At 39.1% G+C, this 27,458-nt stretch overlaps 1 protein-coding gene across 2 annotated transcripts in view; it reads left to right on the top strand.

Annotated features, from left to right (window-relative positions):
- Positions 1-22,148, top strand: part of baiap3 (BAI1 associated protein 3) — a 101,522-nt gene extending 79,374 nt beyond the window's left edge. For both annotated transcript variants that reach the window (XM_057860724.1, XM_057860725.1), the window contains 7 exons: positions 3,696-3,804; positions 3,902-3,967; positions 6,271-6,354; positions 6,720-6,840; positions 10,788-10,911; positions 14,480-14,685; positions 20,197-22,148. In XM_057860724.1, coding sequence (XP_057716707.1) covers positions 3,696-3,804; positions 3,902-3,967; positions 6,271-6,354; positions 6,720-6,840; positions 10,788-10,911; positions 14,480-14,685; positions 20,197-20,300 — 814 coding nt within the window. In that variant the 3' untranslated portion in view covers positions 20,301-22,148. The remainder of the gene's footprint in view (positions 1-3,695; positions 3,805-3,901; positions 3,968-6,270; positions 6,355-6,719; positions 6,841-10,787; positions 10,912-14,479; positions 14,686-20,196) is intronic.
- The last annotated feature ends 5,310 nt before the right edge of the window (positions 22,149-27,458 follow it).

The following is a 27,458-nucleotide window of genomic DNA, read 5'->3' as shown; positions in this document are numbered from 1 at the left end:
AACGTCGCTGTTTCAAAACCACTAAAATTTTCCATCATACCTTAGTGCGGTATTCGCTATTTTTCATGTGCCAAAATGCAGCCGAAGTGGCTTGGTGCGGCACCGCTCACCCCTTCTCGTTTGTTGCCGTGAGTGTCACTAAACAGCCAGCAAACCCAAAAACAAATCCTCCAAACACAAGGCGTACTTTTCTTCAATTTATTGAGCTCTCAAATCGTGGTGAAATATACAAATAAATACATTTAAAACGTTGTACAATTGTATTTTTCCACGTGTGATTAGATTCAACAGGATAGCAGTAGCACCATTAAAAAGTTCGCCAAAAACAAAACACACATTTTCCTTTCAAATTCAATATACAAACTAAAACTTAAAAAGACGAATGTTAGCCTAGGCTAAACTGGGAGAGCAGCTTCTTTTATGTCTCACAGCCGCTGAGAGAAAAGCTTGAATGAAGGGGGGAAAGAAAAAGAATCGCGTCAAAGATCGCTAATTGAGAGAGGAGGTCTCACTCCTCACTTTTTTTTTTAGATGAAACCTTTCCTCAACAATATTTACATTTTAACTAATTTATAAAACTAACTTATACATTTTTAACTAACTTATTAACTTATGAATTCTTTGTTCTTTTTAACACAAAGGCATGGCATCATGTAGACTAGAGTTGACACAGTGGCTGAAAATGGCGAAACTTCACTTGAGCTTCCCCCCTCAAAAAAAAGTCATACAGTATATATTTTTAATTTTATTTAGAAGTGTTTTTACTTTTTATAGCAATTATTTTGTTCTTACTCTAATATTGAGCAACTTGAGCTGTGGGTACAGTCTAGGTTCTATTTATTTTAATTTTATGTAATATTTGTTATTTTTTGTTTATTTATTTTCACATTATATTCATGTTCCAATTTGCAAATATGTTTTGAAAAAATCCTGTTCAATGGATTTTTTTTTTTTTTTTTTTTAAACCCATACATCTCAAAATTTTGGAGCTATAATTGCAATACCGTGAAACCGCGGTATTTTTGCTCACGGTTATCGTACCGTCAAAATCTCATACCGGCACATGCCTAATATACAGTATATATGTATGTACAGTTGTGGTCAAAAGTTTACATACACTTGTGAAGAGCATAATGTCATGGCTCTCTTGAGTTTCCAGTTATTTCTACAACTCTGATTTTTCTCCGATAGAGTGATTGGAACAGATACTTCTTTGTCACAAAAAAACATTCATGAAGTTTGGTTCTTTTATGACTTTATTATGGGTTAACAGAAAAAGTGATCAAATCTGCTGGGTCAAAAATATACATACTGCAAAACACGAATTAGCAATTTCTTGGGAGTGATTATTGACTTGAACAATCATTGACTTGAACAAGTCAGGAAAGTCACTTGGAGCCATTTCAAAGCAGCTGCAGGTCCCAAGAGCAACAGTGCAAACAATTGTTTGTAAGTATAAAGTGCATGGCACTGTTTTGTCACTGCCACGATCAGGAAGAAAACGCAAGCTATCACCTGCTGCTGAGAGAAAATTGGTCAGGAGGGTGAAGATTCAACCGAGAATCACCAAAAAGCAGATCTGCCAAGAATTAGAAGCTGCTGGAACACAGGTGTCAGTGTCCACAGTCAACCGTGTTTTGCATCTCCATGGACTGAGATGCTGCCGTGCAAGAAGGAAGCCCTTGCTCCAAAAGCGGCACCTTAAGGCTCGACTGAAGTTTGCTGCTGATCACATGGACAAAGATAAGACCTTCTGGAGGAAAGTTGTGGTCAGATGAAACAAAAATCGAGCTGTTTGGCCACAATGCCCAGCAATATGTTTGGAGGAAAAAAGGTGAGGCCTTAAACCCCAAGTACACCATGCCTACCGTCAAGCACGGTGGTGGTAGTATTATGCTGTGGGGCTGTTTTGCTCCCAATGGAACTGGTGCTTTACAGAGAGTTAATGGGATAATGAAGAAGGATGGTTAGCTTCAAATTGTTCAAGATAACCTAAAGTCATCAGCCAGAAGATTGGGTCTTGGGCGCAGTTGGGTGTTTCAACAGGACAATGACCCCAAACACACATCAAAAGTGGTAATGGAATGGCTAAATCAGGCTAGATTTAAGGTTTTCGAATGGCCTTCCCAAAGTCCTGACTTAAACCCCATTGAGAACTTGTGGACAATGCTGAAGAAACAAGTCCATATCAGAAAGCCATCAAATTTAACTGAACTGCACCAATTCTGTCAAGAGGAGTGGTCAAAGATTCAACCAGAACTTTGCCAGAAGTTGGGGATGGCTACCAAAAGCGCCTAAAGTGAAAATGGCCAAGGGACATGTTACCAAATATTAGCGCTGCTGTGTGTATATTTTTGACCCAGCAGATTTGATCACTTTTTTCTGTTCACCCATAATAAAGTCATAAAAGAATCAAACTTCATGAATGTTTTTTGTGACAAAGAAGTATCTGTTCCAATCACTCTATCTGAGAAAAATTGAGTTGTAGAAATAACTGGAAACTCAAGAGAGCCATGACATTATGTTCTTCACAAGTGTATGTAAACTTTTGACCACAACTGTATGTACATGTAGTCCCCAGGTTACAAACGAGTTCTGTTCCTAAGCTGGCGACATAACCCGAATTTCCGCGTAAATCGGAAGTAGCCCTTTAAGTACCCCTAAATCTCAAAATAACTATCAAAAAAGTATTGCATTTTGTTTAATGATGGAGAATACATTGCCCTCTGGTGGCAGCGCTGGGTCTGGCTGGACTGTCGCTTTGTATAACTAAGAAGCAGACTCAGACATCTGACATGGATAAAGGATAGCTGCACTCTGGTTTGGCCCACATAAGACTGTAAGTTGTTTCAGCTAATATATGTTTGTGTGTGCATTTGTAATTAGATTTACAGCTACAGTTTGTGGAGTTATGTGTGAGCAATTTGCTATGAGAGTTGTAAATATGTTAGCAGGGTTTCCCCCAGGATTTTTTGAAGCTGTGGTGGCTGGCTGCATTGGAGTCGGACAGTCTCAAATGTCGTGCCACGGCGAACTAGCGTCACATCATGACAAATGAGAATTCCCCCCCCCCTTTTTTTTCCCCAAGAAAAACCATAACAAAGCTCTCTCCGAAATATTTAATTAGCCAGGCTAATGTCGTGGCTCTCAGCAACGGTACATATACATAAAATACGTAGCTGATTACAGCTATATTAACAAACATAATAATACGACTTTTTTTTCTCGTACCAATAGTATGACTTACATCTTGTAGTCCTTTTACCTTTTATTTGGCCCTTATACGTACTACATTACCACAACAATGGCAGTCCTTCTGTCAACGGACCCATTTCAAGGAGTAGGGGTAAATTCTGTTGTAGCCTTGTAAAGAGTTTCTCTTGTTTCGTTGAGAAGGTGAATAGTTTTTTTTTTGTTTTTGTTTGTGAACTACATTTCCACACGGACACACATTAATTAATTACGATTAATTAATTTTTAAGCTGTAATTAACTTGATTAAAAATTTTAATCGTTTGACAGCCCAAATTTTTTTTTTTTTTTTTTACAAGTAAGCATTGGTGCATATTATAGTATAGAAATTACTGTGTATATATATATTGTTTTTTTGAATTTGCAAAAATGGTGGGTGATTGGGGACTCCAGAAACCCAACAATTAGGATCCGTTTTTATGGAAATCATATGTTTAACACTAGGGTTCTGCAGAGCCTATGGGAGCTGCTTCTGCGCATGATCCTGGACTCTGTCAGAGAAAACCGAGGCGTCCAGGTGGAGTTCTACAACCGATTCCAGTACACTGTAGAGGTCAGTTCAGCTCTTTTTTCCCGAGAGGAATTTTACCACAAAGTTTGATGCTGTGTGTGTGAATGTATTAAGTGACAAGATTTTTTTTCTTTTATAGACCTTATTGCAATTCCTCCAAGGAAATGGTTTATCCCAAGAAGATATGAAGACTGGGGACTACAAGGTCAACTAAAATATTATTTTTGTTTTTGGGGCACATGTATACATTAGGGCAAATAAGTTTTTAGTCAACCACCAATTGTGCAAGTTTTCCTACTTGAAAAGATTAGAGAGGCCTGTAATTGTCAACATTGGTAAACCTCAAGTCAGAATGTGGGAAAAAAACAGAAAATCACATTGTTTGATTTTTAAAGAATTTATTTCCAAATTAGAGTGGAAAATAAGTATTTGGTCACCTACAAACAAGATTTCTGGCTGTCAAAGAGGTCTAACTTCTTCTAACGAGGTCTAACGAGGCTCCACTTGTTACCTGTATTGATGGCACCCGTTTTAACTCACTATCGGTATAAAAGACACCTATCCACAAGCTCAGTCAGTCACACTCCAAACTCCACTGTGGCCAAGACCAAAGAGCTGTCGAAGGATTGCCTGGTACACCAGACTCACCGCTGTTCCAGCTATTGAGTCTGGCCACCATTCACGCGGATACAATTTCCAGTGCGGAGCAAGCCACAGCAAACAGACAGCGGAGTGGACCAATCAGCGACAGGCAGACGTGACGTTAGTAAAATGACGAGGAAGGACGAGGGACTTGCGCGCAGAAGTAAACATACGAAGAGAACGGAGTTTATTCAACATGGCTAGCGCGAGACAGACTGTTGTCAATGACTCGTGTCGATGTGTTTTTGGTATTTTAAAACTGATTTTACCGTGGATTGGAACATATTCTCGGCTCTTCCGTCACAATCTGTGTTGTTGAGGAGACGACTTTCAACGCACAAGAGTGACGTTGCTCGTTAAGAACACGTCACGCAAATAAACGAATCTGATTTGTCGATTGATTTTGTACCTGCTCGAGAGGCCTTTAATGGGCTGGTTCCCAGACTATACTCTCAGTGTTTGAAAAATACAGGGAGAACAGTCTGGCAGAGCCAGGCAAGTCGAAGGACACCAGAGACAAAATTGTAGACCTGCACCAGGCTGGGAAGACTGAATCTGCGATAGGTAAAACGCTTGGTGTAAAGACATCAACTGTGGGAGCAATTACTAGAAAATGGAAGACATACAAGAGCACTGATAATCTCCCTCGATCTGGGGCTCCATGCAAGATCTCTTCCTGTGGCGTCAAAATTATAACAAGAACAGTGAGCAAAAATCCCAGAACCACACGGGGGGACCTAGTGAAGGACCTAAAGAAGGCTGGGACCACAGTAACAAAGGCTACTATCAGTAACACAATGCGCCGCCAGGGACTCAAATCCTGCACTGCCAGACGTGTCCCCCTGCTGAAGCCAGTACACGTCCAGGCCCGTCTGCGGTTCGCTAGAGAGCATTTGGATGATCCAGAAGAAGACTGGGAGAATGTGTTATGGTCAGATGAAACCAAAATAGAACTTTTTGGTAGAAACACAGGTTGTCGTGTTTGGAGGAGAAATAATACTGAATTGCATCCAAAGAACACCATACCCGCTGTGAAGCATGGGGGTGGAAACATCATGCTTTGGGGCTGTTTTTCTGCAAAGGGACCAGGACGACTGATCTGTGTAAAGGAAAGAATGAATGGGGCCATGTATCGAGAGATTTTGAGTGAAAATGTCCTTCCATCAGCAAGGGCATTGAAGATGAGACGTGACTGGGTCTGATCCCAAACACACAGCCGGGGCAATAAAGGAGTGGCTTCATAAGAAGCATTTCAAAGTCCTGGAGTGGCCTAGCCAGTCTCCAGATCTCAACCCCATAGAAAATCTGTGGAGGGAGTTGAAAGTCCGTGTTGCCCAACGACAGCCCCAAAACATCACTGCTCTAGAGGAGATCTACATGGAGGAATTGGCCAAAATACCAGCAACAGTGTGTGAAAAGCTTGTGAAGAGTTAAAGAAAACGTTTCCCTCCGTTATTGCCAGCAAAGGGTACATAACAAAGTATTGAGATAAACTTTTGGTATTGACCAAATACTTGTTTTCCACAATGATTTCCAAATTCGTTAAAAATCAAACAATGTGATTTTCTGTTTTTTTTTTTCACATTCTGTCTTTCATGGTTGAGGTTTACCCATGTTGACAATTACAGGCCTCTCTAATATTTTCAAGTGGGAGAACTTGCACGATTAGTGGTTGACTAAATACTTATTTGCCCCACTGTATGTAAAATATTAAAAAGGTGTGTATTTATGGTCAAAATGTTTTTTAAATTATATTTATATTTTTATTATGAAAAAAATACACATCTTGTTTTATTAAAATGAATTAAATGAGCAAAACACAGAAAATCTTGCATCTTTGTCCTTCTTGTAAACATGTCCCTCAAGGCTCTGGAGGAGGAGCTAAAGCTGAACAAATGTTCCTCCTTCGAGCTGATCGAACAGTACTACCTGGAAAAGATCTCCCTGCAGGTGCGTTCCGCATGGCCGGGCATCGATCTGAACGCCAGACCTTTGTTTTCGTTGCACGCATATGTCAGTTTTATGTTGTTTTCTAAAAACTTTATCCATATGATAGTAGAGTATCCCAATTCTGCTGTTAATATCAGTCAGAGTGAAATGAATGCTAGGGGTATTCCAAAGCATGTTCAGTTGGATGCAGCCATATACAACCATGTGCGTCTTCTGTATTGGATGTCATTAGATTGTGCAGATTTTTCCAAATAAGCACCCAAAATGTGCATATATCACCTGCCCTCAACCCATGGGGGCTTTTATCTTGGCTGTGAGATATACTAATGAGACTCAGAGATGTTTTGTTTGTGTGTCTGTTGCAGAAAACCCTCAAACACACACGCTTCGGTCGTATAAGTGTCAAGTGCTACTACGATGCGCCTGAGCAGAGGCTGACTGTGGAAATCCTGCACGCTGCTGACATTATGGCGCTGGATGCAAATGGTAAAAGCGAAGTGTCATCTGAAGAAGAGTGCACATATAGCAACAATCGTTGCTATATGTTGCTATATATGACTTGTTTCTGTGTTGTAAGTGGTAATATTCGAAAGTTACTGTATGGTCAATGTAAAAAAACTTAGTGGAGAAGTGGCTCGTGAGTGGCACACAATGAGTTAGTAACCAGTTTTGGAAGGAACTGTTTTGATCAGTTTTATTGGGAACCTCGGACTTAAAGACTTGTAGACTGTAATAAGCAGAAATTGTTTTCTTATATTAAAATATGTTATTAGAAACACATACAGTGCCCTCCATATTTATTGGCACCCCTGGTTAAGATGTGTTTTTTAGCTTTTAATATTTTTTTTTATTCAAATAATATGGGATTTTAATGGAAAAAAAGAGAAAAATCCAACCTTCAATACAAGTGCATTTATTCAGTGGGGAAAAAATCCCACATAAAGAAAAAATTATTTGACATCAAATAATGTGTGTCACAATTATTAGCACCCCTGGTGTTAATACTTTGTACAACCCCCTTTTGCCAACAAAACAAGGTCTGGGGACTGAGATGGCCGTGGGAAGACCTTGATTTTGTGTCTGGTGAACCATTTCTGTGTAGATTTGGCCATATATTTAGGGTCATTGTCTTGCTGAAAGACCCAGTGACGACACATCTTCAGCTTTCGGGTAGAGGGCAACAGATTTTGATTTAAAATGTCCTGGTATTTCAAAGCATTCATGATGCCTTGCACCCAAACAAGGTTCCCAGGGCCTTTGGAAGCAAAACAGCCCCACAGTATCACTGACCCACCCCCATACTTCACAGTGGGTATGAGGTGCTTTTCAGCTTTTTGTGGCATGCCAGACCCACTTAGAGTGTTTGTTGCCAAAAAGCTCAATCTTGGTCTCATCTGACCAAAGTACACGGTCCCAGGCTTCAACTGGGACCGTCTTAACCATCTTAACCAGGGGTGCCAATAATTATGGAGGGCACTGTATATTATTGTCATTGATTTAAAAATCTATAATATTTAGTACATGTTTTGACCTACGGAGGGCGCCATGTTTTACGCGCGCAATGCACGCTGGGGGTGATGACGCGATTGGATTGGGCTGGGAGAAAAGTTGTGCTAGCTAGCAAGCGAAGCGAGTAGGACGTCTGGCATGATTTTGTCACATTTTGCTGCTGGTTTTGTTACAGAGATGTAGGATGAGTTCCCAACGCTTTACCTGCATCCAATTCCAGCTCATCAGCAGTTTCTTTAAACTGATCCTAGGCGGCTTGCCGCCTTTTTTTTTGTTTGTTTTTTTTTTGTTTTTGTTTTTGTAATTGATCCTAACCTACTGTCATGGACCCTTTTTGTGTCTCCCTTTTCATGATTTCTTTGTGTGTTCATTAAAACCTTTAATGCAATCCCTAAGTTATTGTTCTCTACTTTCTGTGACTATAGTACCTAGTACTGGTGTCAACAATAATCGATGCGGCGATGCATCCCGATGCGGGCCATGGACGATGCGATTCGATGCGGGCAACAAGCCGAATCGATTCAGCACATATTAAAATATATAAGTCCGTTCAAAAATCTTCTGGTGATGCAATGGATTTGGTTTCCCCATTTGTATTATTATTCTCATGTTTACCTGTAGAGGGAGCTACTGTACAAGCAATGCAGGGGGGACGAGGAACCCAAATCGGTTTCCTCACGGGAGTAACATCACAGACATGCGCAATTGCGCAGTGGCAATCGAGAAAGCAGAGAGATAAGACATAACAATAATGGCTGAAGCGGAGAAAGAGGGAGCGCGAAAGATTATTGACGCACCAAAGACATTGAAAGCAGGCATATGGAGACATTTTGGCTTCTATGAGGTTGGTGGGAAACTTGACCAAACTTATGCGGTGTGTAAAAAATGAAAGGCTGCTACTGTGTGTAAAAAAAAAAAAAAAAAAAAAAAAAAAGAAATCCCTGGTCTCATTCAAAGCACTAATTAAATGCTGTGATGTTTTTTTTTATTTTTTTTTATATATATTACTATTTTCATTTGACTACAACCAACAATGACACAAGAGCCTATAAAAAGTTGTTTAATGTCTGACCGCTTGTGTTGCCTCATGATTCACGAAAAATATGCTTGGCTTTAGCATTTTAATGCATCCCAGGCTTTAATGCATCGTGATGCATTGCCGAATCGAACCGAATCGTATCGTGGCCCTCTGAATCGAATCGAATCGTGGCCCTCCGAATCGTAATCGAATCGAATCGTGGCCCTCCGAATCGTAATCGAATCGAATCGTGAGGGCAGTGCCGATGCACACCTCTAGTACCTAGTGCCTAGTCCATAGCCTTAGTCCTGTGATCTACACGCTCATCTGTCGCACGGGAAACGCGGGTTTGAATCCCGCAGGAGACCTTCATTTAATTGCTGCTCATTTTGTGAAATATCGCCAGTGTTGTCCTACTCATCACTTTTCCGCTCCGATTCAAATTGGAAGGGCAGAACCGACGACATGTTTATGTAGCTAACGAGTGACATAGTGGAAGTATGGCAGCGCTGCCCAGTGAAGTCACCGCACAGAGTGCATTGCATCTTCAACAACAATGGCGACGAAAACGAAAACATTTAGAGGGGTTTGAATTAGAGATGTCCCGATCGATCCGCATCCTGGGTCCGATCACGTCATTTTCAAAGTATCGGAATCGGCAATAAAAATATCGGCCATGATTTTTTAAAATATATATATATTTTTTTTTAATCAAATCGTTTTCTAATTGAATTTAACGTTACAAACATAATATGTTACACTCATCCAGAGTCTTTAGTTTAGGCTTAAGGTAGGGTTATCAAATTTATCCCGATAATGGCGGTAATTAATTTTTAAAAAAATGAATCACGTTAAAATATTTAACGCAATTAATGCATGCGCTGCACGACCCACCCACGCATTGACGCGCTCAATCTGTAATGGCGCCGTTTTACCTATATAGAGAGATAAAAGGCAGCGTAAAATGAGTAGAGTGAATTTTGGCAGCCTTTGGAGCCTTTTTTTAAATTGGCTAAAACCTTACAATCCCTCTCCCTACGATTACAAATATCATGGGAAGCAATGTGGGGAAGCAAGGTAGCAATTGATGTTTTTCTTAACACCTTATGTTATTTCCCAACACAGAGAAGATATATCAATTGGTAGCACTACGCACAGTCATGGTTCCACTTCCCATCATGCATTTGGGCATGGCTACAGTATCATTTACTGAAAGCTCAACAAATACACTAGATGGCAATATTTAGTCACAATATACAAAGTCACAAGTCTTTCTATCCGTGGATCCCTCTCACAGAAAGAATGTTAATAATGTAAATGCCATCTTGAGGATTTATTGTCAAAATAAACAAATACAGTACATATGTACTGTATGTTGAATGTATATATTCGTCCGAGTTTTATTATTTTTTTTAAAATGCATTGCCAAAATGTATATGATCGGGAAAAATTATCGGGAATGATTGGAATTGAATCGGGAGCAAAAAAAAAGCAATCGGATCGGGAAATATCGGCAGATACTCAAACTAAAACGATCGGGATCGGGTCGGGAGCAAAAAAACATGATCGGAACAACTCTAGTTTGAATACCAAATTATTATAACTACCTAACTAACCTCTTCTTGTAAGAACTACAAGTCTTTCTGTCTGTTGTTCCCTTTACCAGTATGTCTGCACCTTGAAGTTCAGCTAGATTTCTTTCTTATAGCCGCATGTTCTTTGCTCTAATTATATCTGACATTTTAGCGCCTCACAGCACGTGGAGCTGTGAACTGCATGTAATTTCGAAATTCAGCATGATCACATTTAAATGGGTTAGATGTTATTTATTTATTTTGTGTATTCTGATTTATTTCGGATCCATTCCTCATGACAAGTGAATTTTGCTTCTGCTTTTGATTATCAGGTCTTAGCGACCCGTTCGTCATTGTAGAGCTTTGTCCACACCACCTCTTCCCGCTGGCCAAGAGCCAGCGAACGCAGGTGAAGCTGAAGACGTTACACCCAGTGTTTGACGAGCTCTTCTACTTGTGAGTTCTTGTTCCAGCCCGTGTCATTTAAAGGTCATGCCGTGGGGGCTTATGTGCTTTAAAAATTGTTATTGCTTCACCACTCCATTTCGTCTTTGCAAAGGTCACTCCCTTTCTACCCTTTATCTCCACCTATTATTAGCAGTGTTACTTTAGTCGGAGGATTATATTGGATTATGAAACCAAAGGTAATAGTAATTAAAGAGGAGGAGTGTATTTTGGGCAGTTTGACGAAGGTATAAAAGGTAAAGATAATAAACTCATTGGCCAATGAGTCCTAAAAAAATATTGTATGCATTGACAACTTTTGCCAATTTATTAGGGATCCCTATGGACATATTTTGAAAAATCAACGACAATAGTTTGATTTTGTGAGGTTTGGAAGGTTTAAAACCGATTGTTTTGTTGTATTGTTATAGCGGTGTAACCAAGGGCGTAGATTTGCATAGGGACGGTAGGGACATAACACTACCAACTTTTCAGGATGCTCAAATTGTCCCCACCAACTTTTAAGCAACCTTATTTGAATTATATAACGATTATAATAGATGATAATTATCAATGATGATAATTTATGTCTTCCCATATGTTGTATGAATAAAATTGGCCCTTCCATTATTCAGTGAATTAGTGTATTTTCATTATGTTCAGACTTACATTTGCAGTGGGGCAAATAAGTATTTAGTCAACCACTAATTGTGCAAGTTCTCCAACTTGAAAATATTAGAGAGGCCTGTATTTGTTAACATGGGTAAACCTCAACCATGAGAGACAGAATGTGGAAAAGAAAAACAGAAAATCACATTGTTTGATTTTTAACAAATTTGGAAATCATTGTGGAAAACAAGTATTTGGTCAATACCAAAACTTTATCTCAATACTTTGTTATGTACCCTTTGCTGGCAATAACAGATGGAAATGTTTTCTGTAACTCTTCACAAGCTTTTCACACACTGTTGCTGGTATTTTGGCCAATTCCTCCAAACAGATCTCCTCTAGAGCAGTGATGTTTTGGGGCTGTCGTTGGGCAACACGGACTTTCAACTCCCTCCACAGATTTTCTATGGGGTTGAGATCTGGAGACTGGCTAGGCCACTCCAGGACCTTGAAATGTTTCTTACGAAGCCACTCCTTTGTTGCCCTGGCTGTGTGTTTGGGATCATTAGCCACGTTTACATGCTGACTTTTATTCATACCGATTCAAATCATTCCGAATGGAAATTTCACATCAGCTGTTTACATGTCACTTCATCTATTCCAATCCAGCGTTTACATGTGACTGCCTTTATTCCGAAAGGACGTTTGACAACTGCCGTCTGACATGCGCAGATTAATCAAAACAAAGCGTCACGTTGCAAAACATGGAGATCGATCGTCAGATCAGCTGCTGTTTTAACTTTTCGAGTGGAAACAAAACTTCAGAATGATACGTCGTTCATTTAAAAAGTTGTGTGGGTGTGCTGTGCGTGTGCTTGGAAGCCATGTTGCAAGTGACGTTACTTACGTCACCAAGTGACGTCACCACGTCAGTACGGAGCATGCGCAGAAAGAACGCAGCCAGACACCATTCCGCTTCCCTGTTTACATGATATAATTTTACTTCTAATCGGTTTGGGAAAAGGAATATTCCACCCCTGTGAATCGGAATGAAATTCCATTCGGTTTGGGCCTGTTCATTCCGAATGAGGTGTTTATATGGAACACATTTATTCGGTTTGAACATATATTCCGATTGTAATTGGAATATTTGGCTCCATGTAAACGTGGCAAATGTCAATCTGAAAGACCCAGCCAAGTCTCATCTTCAATGCCCTTGCTGATGGAAGGAGATTTTCACTCAAAATCTCTCGATACATGGCCCCATTTATTCTTTCCTTTACACAGATCCGTCGTCCTGGTCCCTTTGCAGAAAAACAGCCCCAAAGCATGTTTCCACTCCCATGCTTCACAGTGGGTACGGTGTTCTTCAGATGCAATTCAGTATTCTTTCTCCTCCAAACACGAGAACCTGTGTTTCTACCAAAAAAGTTCTATTTTGGTTTCATATGACCATAACACATTCTCCCAGTCCTCTTCCGGATCATCAAAATGCTCTCTAGCGAACCGCAGACGGGCCTGGACGTGTACTGGCTTCAGCAGGGGGACATGTCTGGCAGTGCAGGATTTGAGTCTTTGGCAGTGCATTGTGTTACTGCCTTTGTTACTGTGGTCCCAGCTCTCTGTAGGTCATTCACTAGGTCCCCCTATGTGGTTCTGGGATTTTTGCTCACCGTTCTTGTCATCTTTTTGACGCCACGGTGTGAGATCTTGCATGGAGCCCCAGATCAAGGGGAATTATCAGTGGTCTTGTATGTCTTCCATTTTCTAATAATTCCTCCCACAGTTGATTTCTTTACACTAAGCGTTTTACCTATTGCAGATTCAGTCTTCCCAGCCTGGTGTCGGTCTACAATTTTGTCTCTGGTGTCCTTCGACAGCTCTTTGGTGTTGGCCATAGTGGAGTTTGGCGTGTGACTGACTGAGATTGGGGACAGGTGTCTTTTATACCGATAATGAGTTAAAACAGGTGCCATTAATACAGGTAACGATTGGAGCCTCGTTAGACCTCGTTAGAAGAAGTTAGACCTCTTTGACAGCCAGAAATCTTGCTTGTTTGTAGGTGACCAAGTACTTATTTTCCACTCTATTTTGGAAATAAATTCTTTAAAAAAATCAAAATGTGATTTTTTTTGTTTTTTTTCCCACATTCTGTCTGTCATGGTTGAGGTTTACCCATGTTGACAATTACAGGCCTCTCTAATCTTTTCAAGTAGGAGATCTTGCACAATTGATGGTTGACTAAAAACTTATTTGCCCTAATGTATACATGTGCCCCAAAAACAAAAAGAATATTTTAGTTGACCTTGTAGTCCCCAGTCTTCATATCTTCTTGGGATAAACTAAATACTTATTTGCCCCGATGTACCCTTTTTCACTTGCTGAATGTGCCGGTCCATTTTTTCCCCCCGCAAACGCACGTTTGATTGGCTGATGAGTGATGACTAGAACGAACAAAACACGCACACTCACACAACCCCGACAGAAATACATGTCAACATGACGCCTCCTCCACCCCCTTTAAGACGAGGGACATTTTTTGGGGGCTAGCTGAAAGTCCGACTTGCATCACAGTTAGCATAACATTAAACTGTGTGAACTAGCCAACCTGCAGCTGACATTCCTCCTGTACTGTACCCCCCCCCCCCCAAAAAAAAAAAAACACAACTACTGTAAATTTCCTTTTTAAGAAGACAGTGGGATTTCCCCCAAAATACAAATTTTAACTTTTTTACTTTTTACACACATCAGCATATTTGTAAGATATGTAGCCCTGACCCCCGTTCACTTAATCTGTTTGGTTTTATTAATGTCCCGTCCCCAGCAAAAAGTGTACATGCAGATTATGCTGTTATAGCGTCCCTACCAATTTTGAGGCCAAACCTACGCCCTTGGGTGTAACATTGCCCTTATGAAGTCTAATCCTGAGATGATTTTACTTAGATAAACAATCATCATTTATCACATGCAGCCACGTGAGCCCTGAACAGTACAGGCACAGATTCGCCTGCTTGACATTCACCGTAATGGACTACGACTGGCTGTCAACCAATGACTTTGCCGGAGAGGCTGTGGCCCCGCTCAGCGACTTCTGCTGGCCGGGGAGGCCCAACGCCACGGCGGCCGGCAAGAGTGTGCAGCCCTTCATCCTCCACCTGTCTCGCAGCAAACCCAGCGGTGCGCAAAGTCTATGCTTTTAAACTATTAATGCACCTTTCATTTTTTTCTGTACATGAGAACACGTAAGGCTTTTGTGTAGCAAATTTGTTTTCAGATTTTTATTTTAAGAAAACATTTTCAAATAGTTTATAATTGGTTCTTGAGCAGTGGTTCTCAAACATTTTATAGCAAGTACCACTTCTCCAAGTACCACGATCAGTGCTAACATCAACTCATTGGCTGCCACTGATGGCACTAAACATCCAATTACCCGTATTGGCCCGAATATAAGACTGTGTTTTTTGCATTGAAATAAGGTTGAAAAAGTGGGAGTCGTCTTATATTCGGGGTCTAGACATTATACCCATTCACGACGCTAGATGGCGCCAGATACCATTGAAGCGAATGCTGAACTAGAGGAGTCATGTTCTGTCATGACAGATCTCAGCTACTCTCAAGTTTAACCAGTTTGCATTATTTTATTGCAATGTTTTTCCTTATTCAGATTTGTTTCAAGACTACAGTTACAGTTAGACCTCACTTTGACGGTTATTGCGGTTATTGCAATTTTGTTGTTTTATCACAATAGATTGGTTTATTTACATTTCAAAAGCCAGAAGCCATTTATTTCCGAATGTGATTGCACTTTAGTTTACATATTTAAATGTTCAGATATTAAGATTTTAGTGAGGCAAAATAAAATGCTTTTTCTCTCAAATACATTGTTATAATCATTTGTTTCAGATGTACTGTAATTATTTCTGTATAAAAATTTAATTTGGTGTTCAAAAAGTCTTTTTTTAAACTTGAGTTTTGAAAAAGAGGGGGTCGTCTTATAATTAGGGCCGTCTTATATTCGGGCCAATACGGTAATTTGGATTGCCATTCCCTACTAGCGAAAAATGCGCATTGACACCGGTCCTTCCCAGTTCAATTCAATTTAATTTTATTTTATTTGTATAGCCCTAAATCACAACAAGGTTGTCTCAAAGGGCTTTGCAGAGGCAATATGATACACAATCAGAAACAGCAAATGAAGCAAACAAAGATGAATAAATAAAGTTCAAGTCCTGGGCATCCCCCATCCTTAGACCCTCCATGTCGGCAAGGAAAAACTCTAAAAACTCCAGAGTCTTTGGGAGAAAATGAGAAACCTCGGGGAGTACCACAGTCAGGAGAGATCCACTCCCAGGACGGATAGACAGGAAGCACCAGGACTGCTAATGGGAATTAGCAGGCGAAGTTACAGTCCGTAAAGATGCAGTGGAGTAAAGGAACAAGAAAAGGTCCATCTAGCCAGATGAGACTGGGGTAGCAACGAGGACGTCCATCCAGCCAGGGGTCCGGACAGTCAGGAGGCTGCAGCTGAAAAATAGGAAAGGGGACACCGGGTGACTAGTAATGAAGAGACTAGACAACTAGATATTAACATTGGAAAATAGAAATAAAATAAGACAAGTGGTAGGTAGAGTTGAGAAAAAGGAGATAGAACTCAGTGGCTGTACTTCCCCCAGCATTACAGCTTCTAGTGCAGCTTAGACTAAACTGTGAGTCTACTCCGACTTCAACTTGCCTGACCATAAGCTTTGTCGAATAGGAACGTTTTTAATCTAATCTTAAATGTGCAGACTGTCTTGGCGTCTTTAATATTAGCTGGAAGCTGATTCCATAAAACAGGGGCTTGGTGACTAAAGGCTCTAGCTCCGACGGTACTTTTAGAAACCCTGGGAACTACCAGTAGACCTGCATTCTGAGAGCGGAGTGTTCTGTTGGGGCGGTATGGAACCAGAGCATCGGTGAGATAAGATTGCCCCAACCCATTAATGGTCTTAAATATTAGAAGGAGGATTTTAAATTTAATTCTAAACTCAACTGGAAGCCACTGAAGGGCCTGGAGCACAGGGGTGATGTGCTCTCTTCGATTGGTTCCTGTTAAAAGTTGTGCTGCTGCGTTTTGGACTAGCTGAAGACCTTTTAGAGAACTTTTAGGACAAGCTGCAAGTAGGGAGTTACAGTAATTCAATCTCGATGTAACGAACGCGTGAATTAATTTTTCTGCATCGCTTTTAGATAAAAATATTTCTAATTTTGGCTATGTTGCGCAGATGAAAGAAGGTTTGTTTAATGTGAGCTTTAAACGATAAGTCAGGGTCGAATAAAACTTCTAGGTACTACTGTGGTGCTGGAGGCTACACTTACATTGTCCAGAGTGACTATCTGGGCAGCTAAAGAGTCTCTCACACTTTTCGGGCCTATTATAAGGACTTCTGTCTTTTCGGGGTTAAGTAGAAGATAGTTAGTGCTCATCCAGGCATTTATATCTCGGACGCAGGTGCTTAGTTTGTCCACTAAGTTCAAATGAACTGGGCGTCTATTGCTGTCAGTGACAGTCAATGAGTAAAATACATTAGTGTAGTTGACCAAAATATTCAGAAAAGTAATGAAATATTATCTAAAATGTAATCTATAATATTATAAACCACAGTTTGAATATTAACACTACTGTATTTTTCGGACTATAAGTCGCAGTTTTAGTTTGGCTGGGGGTGCGACTTATACTCAGAAGCGACTTATGTGTGAAATTATTAACACATATCATTTCCCCATCTACTGTTCTTCTCCTAGCTCTTTTGCATGCATGCGTGGCTTTCCTAAGTCTTGTGTTCTCAGTGGAACAGAATTTGCATAAAACTGTTGCGTTTAAGTTGCATTTGTATGTTCAACGATCAAAAATATTCATTGTTTAACGTTTGCAATTTGTGTGTGTGAAACTATCTGCAGTTGGGGATGGGCATTAAACTAGTTTAAAGTGGCATTAAAAAGCATTAAATGATTGATATTTGCTGATACCTGTAGAAACCTTTTGTTACTATTCTAACGTACCTATTTAGTATTTTATCTAGGGCTGTCAAAATTATCGCGTTAACAGGCGGTAATTAATTTTTTTTAATTAATGACGTTAAAATATTTGACGCAATTAACGCACAAATGCCCCGCTCAAACAGATTAAAATGATAGCACAGTGAAATGTGTACTTATTGTGTTTTTCGGAGTTTTGTCGCCCTCTGCTGGCGCTTGGGTTCGACTGATTTTATAGGCTTCAGCACCCATGTGCATTGTGTAATTATTGACATCAACAATGGCGGGCTACTACCGGAAGTTTATTTTTTGATTGAAAATTATACAAATTTTGTTAAAACGAAAACATTAAGAGGGGTTTTAATATAAAATTTCTATAACTTGTACTAACATTTACCTTTTGAGAACTACAAGTCTTTCTATCCATGGATCGCTTTAACAGAATGTTAATAATGCTAATGCCATCTTGTTGATTTATTATTATAATAAACAAATACAGTACTTACTGTATGTACCGTATGTTGAATTTATATATCCATCTTGTGTCTTATCTTTCCATTCCAACATTAATTTACAGGAAAATATAGCATATTTTATAGATGGTTTGAATTGCGATTAATTCCGATTAATTTTTAAGCTGTAATTAACCCTTTAAGGTCTGGGCCTATTTTGTCTTATTTTGCATGCCTTTGAAGTTGCCTTTATATTTCAAAGAAAGAATTGTTTACGATGGCCTGGTTTGGTCCCTTTTTTTGTGACACCTTGAACTTCATGTCCAAACTGTTGTTTCCTTCACTGACCAATTATAAATCATCATTTTGGGCCCAAAAAGACCAAAAATTCCAAAATCGTTTTGTCAAAATTTTTAATATTGATGTCCAATTGACAACCAAACATGCGTAACGAACCGTTTTGAAACGTTGTAATATTTATTCAACATGTTAGGATGAACATTCAACCCAAAAAACTTAGAATAAATAGTCTTATATTTGACAATTGAACATAAACAACAGGTATAGCCATAGGCGTTTTTTGCCTTTATACATGCTCTAGTCAAAACAGGTTATATACAGCAGACCAAACAGTGAAGAACAGTGAAAAAATATACCATCTAACACAAAAAGTGTTTAGAGGCCATCTCTATACGAGTTTAGGTATTGCGGCCCATCACCTGATGAAAACTATGTACACACAATCAAGCTTCTTGAACACACATTTATATACACAAATTAAGAAGACATTGTGGGAAAAAAATATATATATAACATTGGGAAAAAAAGTATTTTCAAAAATATTTACAATAAATAAGTTAAATTTTTTTCAGGCATGCCACTCCGAAAAGCAGTTTCGTCCTGGAATTAGACACAGGGCTACATCACACAGCTCACACTTCCATGGGGTGTCAGTCCTCTTTCATTCCTTCCACCCTTCCATTTTCATTTCACTTTACTTTCATTGTCACTATAAATGTACATGAAAAAAAGTCAGTATTTATGAAAATAATAAAGTATAAAATAAAAATATATACAGAAATAAATAATAATGGAAATCTATATGTATGACAATAGAAAGAATACCATAGCTGAATATGTGCTACATCCCTAATCTTCATATAGAAGGAAGACCACAAATTATACTTTGATCCGATATGCACATTTTATTATTATATACACAAACACACACACTTATATTGCATCAAAATTAACTTTGTCTTGCAATATCAAAAGAAACTTTCAAAAGAAACTTTTTCAGCAGCATAAAAAAAAAAAAAAAGTGGGTTGGCTTACCTCTGCTCGTCGATGGCGTCACCCACGTGTTCAAATCCGTCACTATCTTCACTCGAGGACTCTTCCGAAGAAGACGATGATGACGAATTTGGACCATCCTCTTCCTCACGTTGATCAAAAAGCACAATTGCTTGCGCTAAATTTAGTTATCCGTTCATTCTCAAAGTCACACAAAGTCGCTCGCTCGCTCGATTCAAACGGCCGTCGGTCGCCACCTCGCTGCTTCAGAACACTCCTCCCTCTCGTTCGGTGGAACCTCGCACGGCAGTTATATTTATTTAAAAAAAAAAAAAAAAACGCATGTTGTGCTTCCACTGTGACTTCGAAAGGGTTCGTTTGATTTGTGTATTTTTTCATGGAGCTTCCGTTTTGAAAAAGGACAAGAAATGATGGAAATATAGACATAAACAAATTATCCATGCAGCATTTTAATGTTTTTTTGAGAGGACAATAAAACTATAAAACTTAAATGACAATATCTCACGTTTTAGTTGGTCGATTGACTTCAAATAACAACGAGAGTAAACCGCAACTTCCGCACTTTAAAACGAGACCAACCAACGGCATGTGGGTGACGTAATTAAAACGCGAGGGCGCTTCAAAGACGACGTGCGCTGAGGACGCGCCGGCGCGTCCTTCGACTCTCAAGGGTTAACTCGATGAAAAATTTTAATCGTTTGACACCCCTACTTTTATCATCAGTTGTTGAATACTGTTGAATCTGCCTGCTCCCATTTTTTGCTCTTTCAATTCAAACTTTCCTTGGAATCTTCTTCTAACTTATTCAAGTGTTTTTGTCAAGTCTATAGTGATGATGAGATCATGGTTTTTCTTTTTTTTCCCCAATATTATATTTTTTTACTTTTCTCTTTCTCTTTTGCAGAGAAGCCTATCATGCGGATGCTGGACGCTCGAACGGGTGACAGAGAGGCTCAGGAGTTTGTCCGCAGGCTGAAGGAGATTGAGAAGTCCATGGAAGAGGAGTAAAATACAGGAAAGGCAAAAAAAAAAAAAAAAAGCCCCCGGGCCAACGCGTATCGATGTTTTTTGATTACGTGTCGCCACCTGTGCTCTTGTACCGGTACAATGTTTACAATTTTGAGGTTGTTGCCATTGTTTAGTTGTTTTTTTAACAATGTTGCAAGTTGTTGTTTATTATCTACACAACACCAAAATGACGATTTGCGAGGGAGTCACTGTGCGACCTGGCACTCCCTCAGTTCAACTTCATTTTAGGAAAAAAAATCTACACATGACTACTTTTTGTAACGTTCTTTGTCGTATATTTGATATGATAGAATTCCAAACTATTTTGTGGAAGTAGCACTCAAAGTCGGAATCTTTACCTCACGTGTGTGTGTATAAGGTGATTTTGGAGAGGATTTGTTGGTAAGCGGGAGCAAGCGTTGCACGCCACAGCTCAGGGTACCAAATGTGGGGAGAATCATTGCAAAGTGGTGGTGTTGTGTTCATTTACTGTAAATGGATGGTATTAAGTAATTAATATTCTAATTTAAGAAAATATATATATTATGGATGTCAGCCAATTGTTGACAAGCCTGTTATCATGAGATTTTAGTAGGATTTTGTCCAAAAAGTAATTCACTTTAATTCATGTGTTTTTTTTTTTATTAATTATTGTTCTAAATTGTATGATTCTTTAGTTAATATATCATAATTCAAACAACTTTGAGGTGTTTTTGTACCATAAGGGTAGTGTGCCTTGGTGGAATGGGTACATCTGTAATTTTATGCAGAATAAGAAATTTTAATCATTTATAACCGTTTGAGAAATGTTGGAGGACTAAACTCTTGTCATGTTGGTAGTTGTTGTACTAATTATACAGTATTGGTTTGCTGAATTTATGCAAAACTATATAAAGTAGATGTCAACAGCCTGTTGTTAGAATTTAGACGGATTTTGTACGAACATCAATTTACTAAAATTTGTTGAGATGCTTCATTTGGTTTATCGATGAATGTTCTAAATGCATCAGTATACAATAATTAATTTCGGAAGGATTCATATTCCATAATCCAAAGCTGATTTTCAGTCATTTTTGTCGAATGTCAGCCATCTTTGTGGAACTAGCAGATTTTCGGTTTCGTGCAATTTACTTCACACAGGTCCATCTTTTTTAATTATATTAGTATACTTTTAATCATTTTCAGACTGTTATACTCTATTATCACATTCTGATTGAGTATTATTTAAAAAACATCATTATGCAAAACATATCAATCATAGATTTATAGGTGCTTCAAAATTTGGTTGGTTATTTGTGCATTATCCTACAAAATTGTCATGACAGGTTAAAAGATCCAGTCAAGCTTTCAAGTACTATGTTTGTATCATTTTGAACAATTCATGAGCAGTTTCTTTTAAAGTTTTACTTGACCACTTTTTTGTTGTTGTGATAATTCAAACAGTCAAGCCGAACTGAGTCATTTGGCCATGTCAAACCAACACAAAAGTTGTGATTCATAGCGTATTTTAGATCTGCGGTCTGTTGAAGTGATGAGTCTGCTTTGTGTAGTACAGCTATCTGAAAGGGAAAAAAATAATCACCCTGAGGACAGTGTCGGAGCGAAATCGTAATTTAGTTGGGAAAAGCGAGCTGAGTGCACTTAATAGGCTTGTGTAGCATTCAGACAAGGACGCTAAAAGACGTTAAGTTGCGAGCGGTGCATTAACGTCGAAAATAGCTCGCTCTTACTATTATTGGTTACATCTCTAAATAAAAATCCCAAGAATGCTATCAAAAATAAGCGGTAAACAGTAATATGGTCAAAACATGTCCCTTGTGGCCAATTATAAATCTACAATTTGTACCAGTACCAAATAAATTTTTACAATCACATGTATTCCAAAAATGCTGCAATAAAAAGGTTGTGATACCTGCCAATGTTAGAGTAAATGTCCAGAAAAATGCATGATGTTGAGCATGTTCTAAACAGTGTTCATACACAGTGGGGCAAATAAGTATTTAGTCAACCACCAATTGTGCAAGTTCTCCTAGATTAGAGAGGCCTGTAATTGTCAACATGGGTAAACCTCAACCATGAGAGACAGAATGTGGAACAAAAAACAGAAAATCACATTGCTTGATTTTTAAAGAATTTCCAAATTAGAGTGGCTGTCAAAGAGGTCTACCTTCTAACGAGGTCTAACGAGGCTCCACTTGTTACCAGGCCTGAACGATATTGGAAAAAACTATTGTTGCGATTTTTTGGGGGTTTTGCGATATGTTGCGGTATTGCAATATTAAAAAAATATATATATTTTTAAAAAGAAATTTTCACTAGATGACTTGAATAGCTGTTTGGAGAGACTTTGGATGACTCACCATTACCACAGTGTACAGTGATCCCTCGTTTTTCGCGGTTAATGCGGACCAGAACCCGCCGCGATAAGTGAAAAGCTGCAAAGTAGCACCCCCCCAATTTTAAAAATTTTTTTTGTGTGTGTGTTTTTTGTGCTCAATGTATTTATTCATATTCAGCATTGGAAAGATACATATAAGACATGTTTTTTTTCTCATTTTTTCCCCCAAAGTGATTTAAAAAATGTATATAAATAAATGTTGTTTAAGCACTTCAAATGCCATAATTATGATCAGTTACAAAGATAACTGTCCAACCAAATCATTTTTGAACAAGAATAAAGTACTGTAGTAGATAAATGCTTGGCTTTATTAAATGCTTCTGTTTATCTCCCTTAGCTGTGACCGTTGGAGTCACATGTAGAAATTTCAAACTCCTCATGATCACTTCTGACATATATAGTCTCCACACACACACATTCATTCCAGCGCGGCTTACTTGCAGAAACTGTTTAACAAGTTAAACGATGATTGACAGATGCCCATGTGAAGTCTGCTTCTTTGGCCAGATCAAAGCCATGGTTAACTTTAATAAGCAAGTGCCGCAGTGACTGAGAGGAACAAAGGGCTGGGAGAGGGAGGGTGTGAGGCGTATGTGGATTACAAAAAAAAAAAAAAACTATCTCACGTGCTTGCGATGGGACTCGCACACGCGGACATCGGGATGGCGATGTTTAAACGATATATCGTTCAGGCTTACTTGTTACCTGTATTAATGGCACCTGTTTTAATTCATTATCGGTATAAAAGACACCTGTCCACAATCTCAGTCAGTCACACTCCAAACTCCACTATGGCCGAGACCAAAGGGCTGTCGAAGGACACCAGAGACAAAATTGTAGACCTGCACCAGGCTGGGAAGACTAAATCTGCAATAGGTAAAACGCTTGGTGTAAAGAAATCAACTGTGGGAGCAATTATTAGAAAATGGAAGACATACAAGACCACTGATAATCTCTAATCTGGAGCTCCATGCAAGATCTCACCCCATGGCGTCAAAATGATAACAAGAGCGGTGAGCAAAAATCCCAGAACCACACAGGGGGACCTAGTGAATGACCTACAGAGAGCTGGGACCACAGTAACAAAGGCTACTATAGAGGGAGTTGAAAGTCCGTGTTGCCCCACGACAGCCCTAAAACATCACTGCTCTAGAGGAGATCTGCATGGAGGAATGGCCCAAAATACCAGCAACAGTGTGTGAAAAGCTTGTGAAGAGTTACAGAAAACGTTTGGCCTCCGTTATTGCCAACAAACGGTACATAACAATACTAACAAAGTATTGAGATGAACTTTTGGTATTGACCAAATACTTATTTTCCACCATGATTTGCAAATAAATTCTTTAAAAATCAAACAATGTGATTTTCTGTTGTTTTTTTCCAAATTCTGTCTCTCATGGTTGAGGTTTACCCATGTTGACAATCACAGGTCTTTCTAATATTTTCATGTGGTAGAACTTGCACAATTAGCGGTTGACTAAATACTTATTTGCCTCATTGTATATATTTGGTCTCTGTCAGAGACCAAGAACAAATGTTGCACATTAAAGTAAAAACAATCCAATGGAGAACAAGAGGCTTAATAGGTGTCTTATTAAGTAATGCGTTTTTTTGGGGTTTTTTTTTTTGATAACGATATCCTTAACACAACAACCTACTTACCCAACCTGATCTCTAAGATTTCAAATTGACCAAATTAATGGGCCGTTTACATAATGACTCTGCGAGAATCTGACACATTTCATGTTTGCATTTACATGGTTCCGTCTCCATTGGAACGATGTCGCATTTCCGCGTGATAATGATGTAGTATTCATGCCGGGCCCTAGGGGGCAGTGCAGTTTTACAAGGCGACAGCCAATGATTCTGTTAATCCTTGACAACAACCTCCTCAGCCCGGAAGACAACATACCCACCCACTCGAAGCAATGGCGTCCACACTTATTTTTTTCTTTTGCTTCAAAAGGCACAAAAATGTGTTCATAAAATATATTTGAATTAAAAATAATATTAAAAACAGTCCATTAAAGCCGACAGTTCACCATGTTTGCTGTTCTGAATGTTTACAAGCAGCGACTGCGCATGCATAAAGTGACATGCAGGTGCTGACGTCATCGGAGTGAGAGCATTCCATTCATATGGTTGCGGAGCAATCCATGCAATCGAATCATTCTGCTATGTAGGCCGGAATCAAAATTTTGCATCTTTGCCGTCTGTTTTCACCATGACCGTGTAAAGGCAAGGCCATTCCGCAACATAATCGTTGCGTCTTGGTGTCGCAGCCTCACGATGTAAATGGCCCCTTGGAAAGGAGCTTTCCATACAATAGTGATGATATGTGAAGTCATGGAATTAAAATGCATGATGACATTATTAACAATAAAAACACGATACATTAATTTAAAAATAGAAGGCAAAATAAAATGGACCGTGATACAGTACTTAGCTTTTTATAGAATATTTCATCTAGAGTCTGTCCATCCCTTGGCACCTTCGGAATTTTAGGAAACAATTTATTGCGACAATCTGAGAGATGTTTTATTTTGAAGGCACTTTCACACCATAAAACACACATCATCGAGATCAATGACATTTCCATTGGAAAAATAGAACCAGAAATAATGAAGCATTTTCTTAAAAGCATTTAAAAGGACAGCTCACTTATACAAAACAATGGCAATGACTATGACTAAGAGTTAAGTGTAGCGGGTAAACAAACATTTGCACTGACAGCATTTTTGATGGTGTTGTAAACTCTTACAGTAGCTTCTCGTATTGTGTTGTGCAGTTTTTTTTCTGTGGAGTTACAATGCTGAAGAGGAAAAGTTTCAATCAGTCTTTGTTGAACCTAACACAAACTGAAGACAGTTTTCTGTGCAACTGTTGGTAAAAGAAACAACGCTACGTCGGGTGCGTTTGAACGTGTCTTGTTATCGTTGCGGTGAATTCTTTGTCTTGAATGTGTAAGGGCCTGTGTTGCTGTTGATTAAATTATCTATACATTTGAGATCTGTCAATGGCCTTGAAATAAATGGTGTTTACATTTCAACTGGTGTTGCTCGTTCATGAATTCATTCAGTGATGAAGCCTGGCAATGTACAGTGAGGAGTTTCCCACGTAGAAATGATGGGCAGGTTTGAAATTTTCATGGTAGGTCCTTGTCCACTGTGAGAGACAATCTAAAGAAAAAAACTCCTGACAGCACAATGTATATTATTTTTTTAACTATTTGTAATATACTGCTGAAAATAAGTATTTGAACACCTGTCTATTAGCTAGAATTGTGACCCTCAAAGACCTGTTAGTCGCTTTTTAAAAGTTCCACGAATAAGTGGAGTGGAGGTGGACTTTTTGACCTGTTCGAGGCACTTAGCTGCATAGAAACACCTGTCCACCCCATACAATCAGGAAGACTCCAATTTCTAACATGGTCAAGACCAAAGAGCTGTTCAAATACACCTCAGACAGAATTGGGACCTCTACAAGGCTGGACAAGGTTAGAGGGGAATTGCCAAGCAGCTTGGCGATATAAGATCCACCGTTGGAGAAATTAATAGAAAATGGAAGAAGCTAAGCATGACTGTCAATCGCCTTCGGATTGGGGCTCCATGCAAGATTTACCTCGTGGGGTCTCAATGACCCTAAGAATGGTGAGGAATCAGCCTAGAACTACACAGGAGGAGCACCATTTCCAGGGTTACTTTTGGTAATACACTAAGACGTCATGGTTTAAAATCATGCATGGCACGGAAAGTTCCCATGCTTTAACCAGCACATGTCCAGGCCCATTTTAAGTTTGCTAATGAGCATTTGAATGATCCAGAGGAGTCATGGGAGAAAGTCATGTGGTCCTATGAGATCAAAATGGAACTTTTTGGTTTTAATTACACTCATAGTGTTTGGAGGAAGGAGAATGATGTGTACCATCCCAAGAACACCATCCCTCCTGTGAAGCATGGGGGTGGTAGCATTATACTTTGGAGGTGTTTTTCTGCATATGGGACTTGGACGACAGCACTGTATTAAGGAAAGGATGACCAGGGCCGTGTTTTCTGAGATTTGGGGGAATTACCTCCTTCTTTTAGTTAGAGCATTAAAAATGGGTTGTGACTGGGTCTTCCAACATGACAGTGGCCCAAAGCTGACAGCCAGAATGACTAAGGAGTGGCTTCGTAAAAAGCATATCAAGATTCTGGAGGGGCTTAGCCAGTCTCCAGACCTAAACCTAATAGAAAATCTTTGGAGGAAGCTCAAATTCCGTGTTTCTCAGTGACAGCCGAGAAACCTGATTGATCTAGAGACGATCTGTGTGGAGCAGTAGTGTAAAATAAATAATACAAATAAATAGTTCAAAAAATCTTACACTGTGATTTCATGATTTTTTTTTTAAAGATTGTCTCTCACAGTGGACAATCACCTACAATGAAAATTTCAAACACGCCCATCATTTCTAAGTGGTAGAATTTGCAAAATCGCAAGGTGTTCAAATACTTATTTTCCTCACTGTTGATGCACGATAATATTGGTTACCGATAATTATCGGCTGATAATGGCCATAATGACATCACGCCGATAATCCAGATTTTAAAAAATTCAACCGATAATTTAATCTGATAATTATATACTTGATTAAGCTTCCAAATGTGCGCAATCAATGCAAATTTGTCCAATTCTGTGCCTGCACCTCAAGCCCTCCTAAAGGTATTTATGTGCAATTAAGTATTTACTTTGTTAGTATGATTAATATTAATTAATTATTA

Source organism: Corythoichthys intestinalis, chromosome 16, assembly GCF_030265065.1.
Source record: "Corythoichthys intestinalis isolate RoL2023-P3 chromosome 16, ASM3026506v1, whole genome shotgun sequence".
NCBI lineage: Eukaryota > Metazoa > Chordata > Actinopteri > Syngnathiformes > Syngnathidae > Corythoichthys > Corythoichthys intestinalis.
This window is presented reverse-complemented; position numbering and strand designations above follow the sequence as displayed.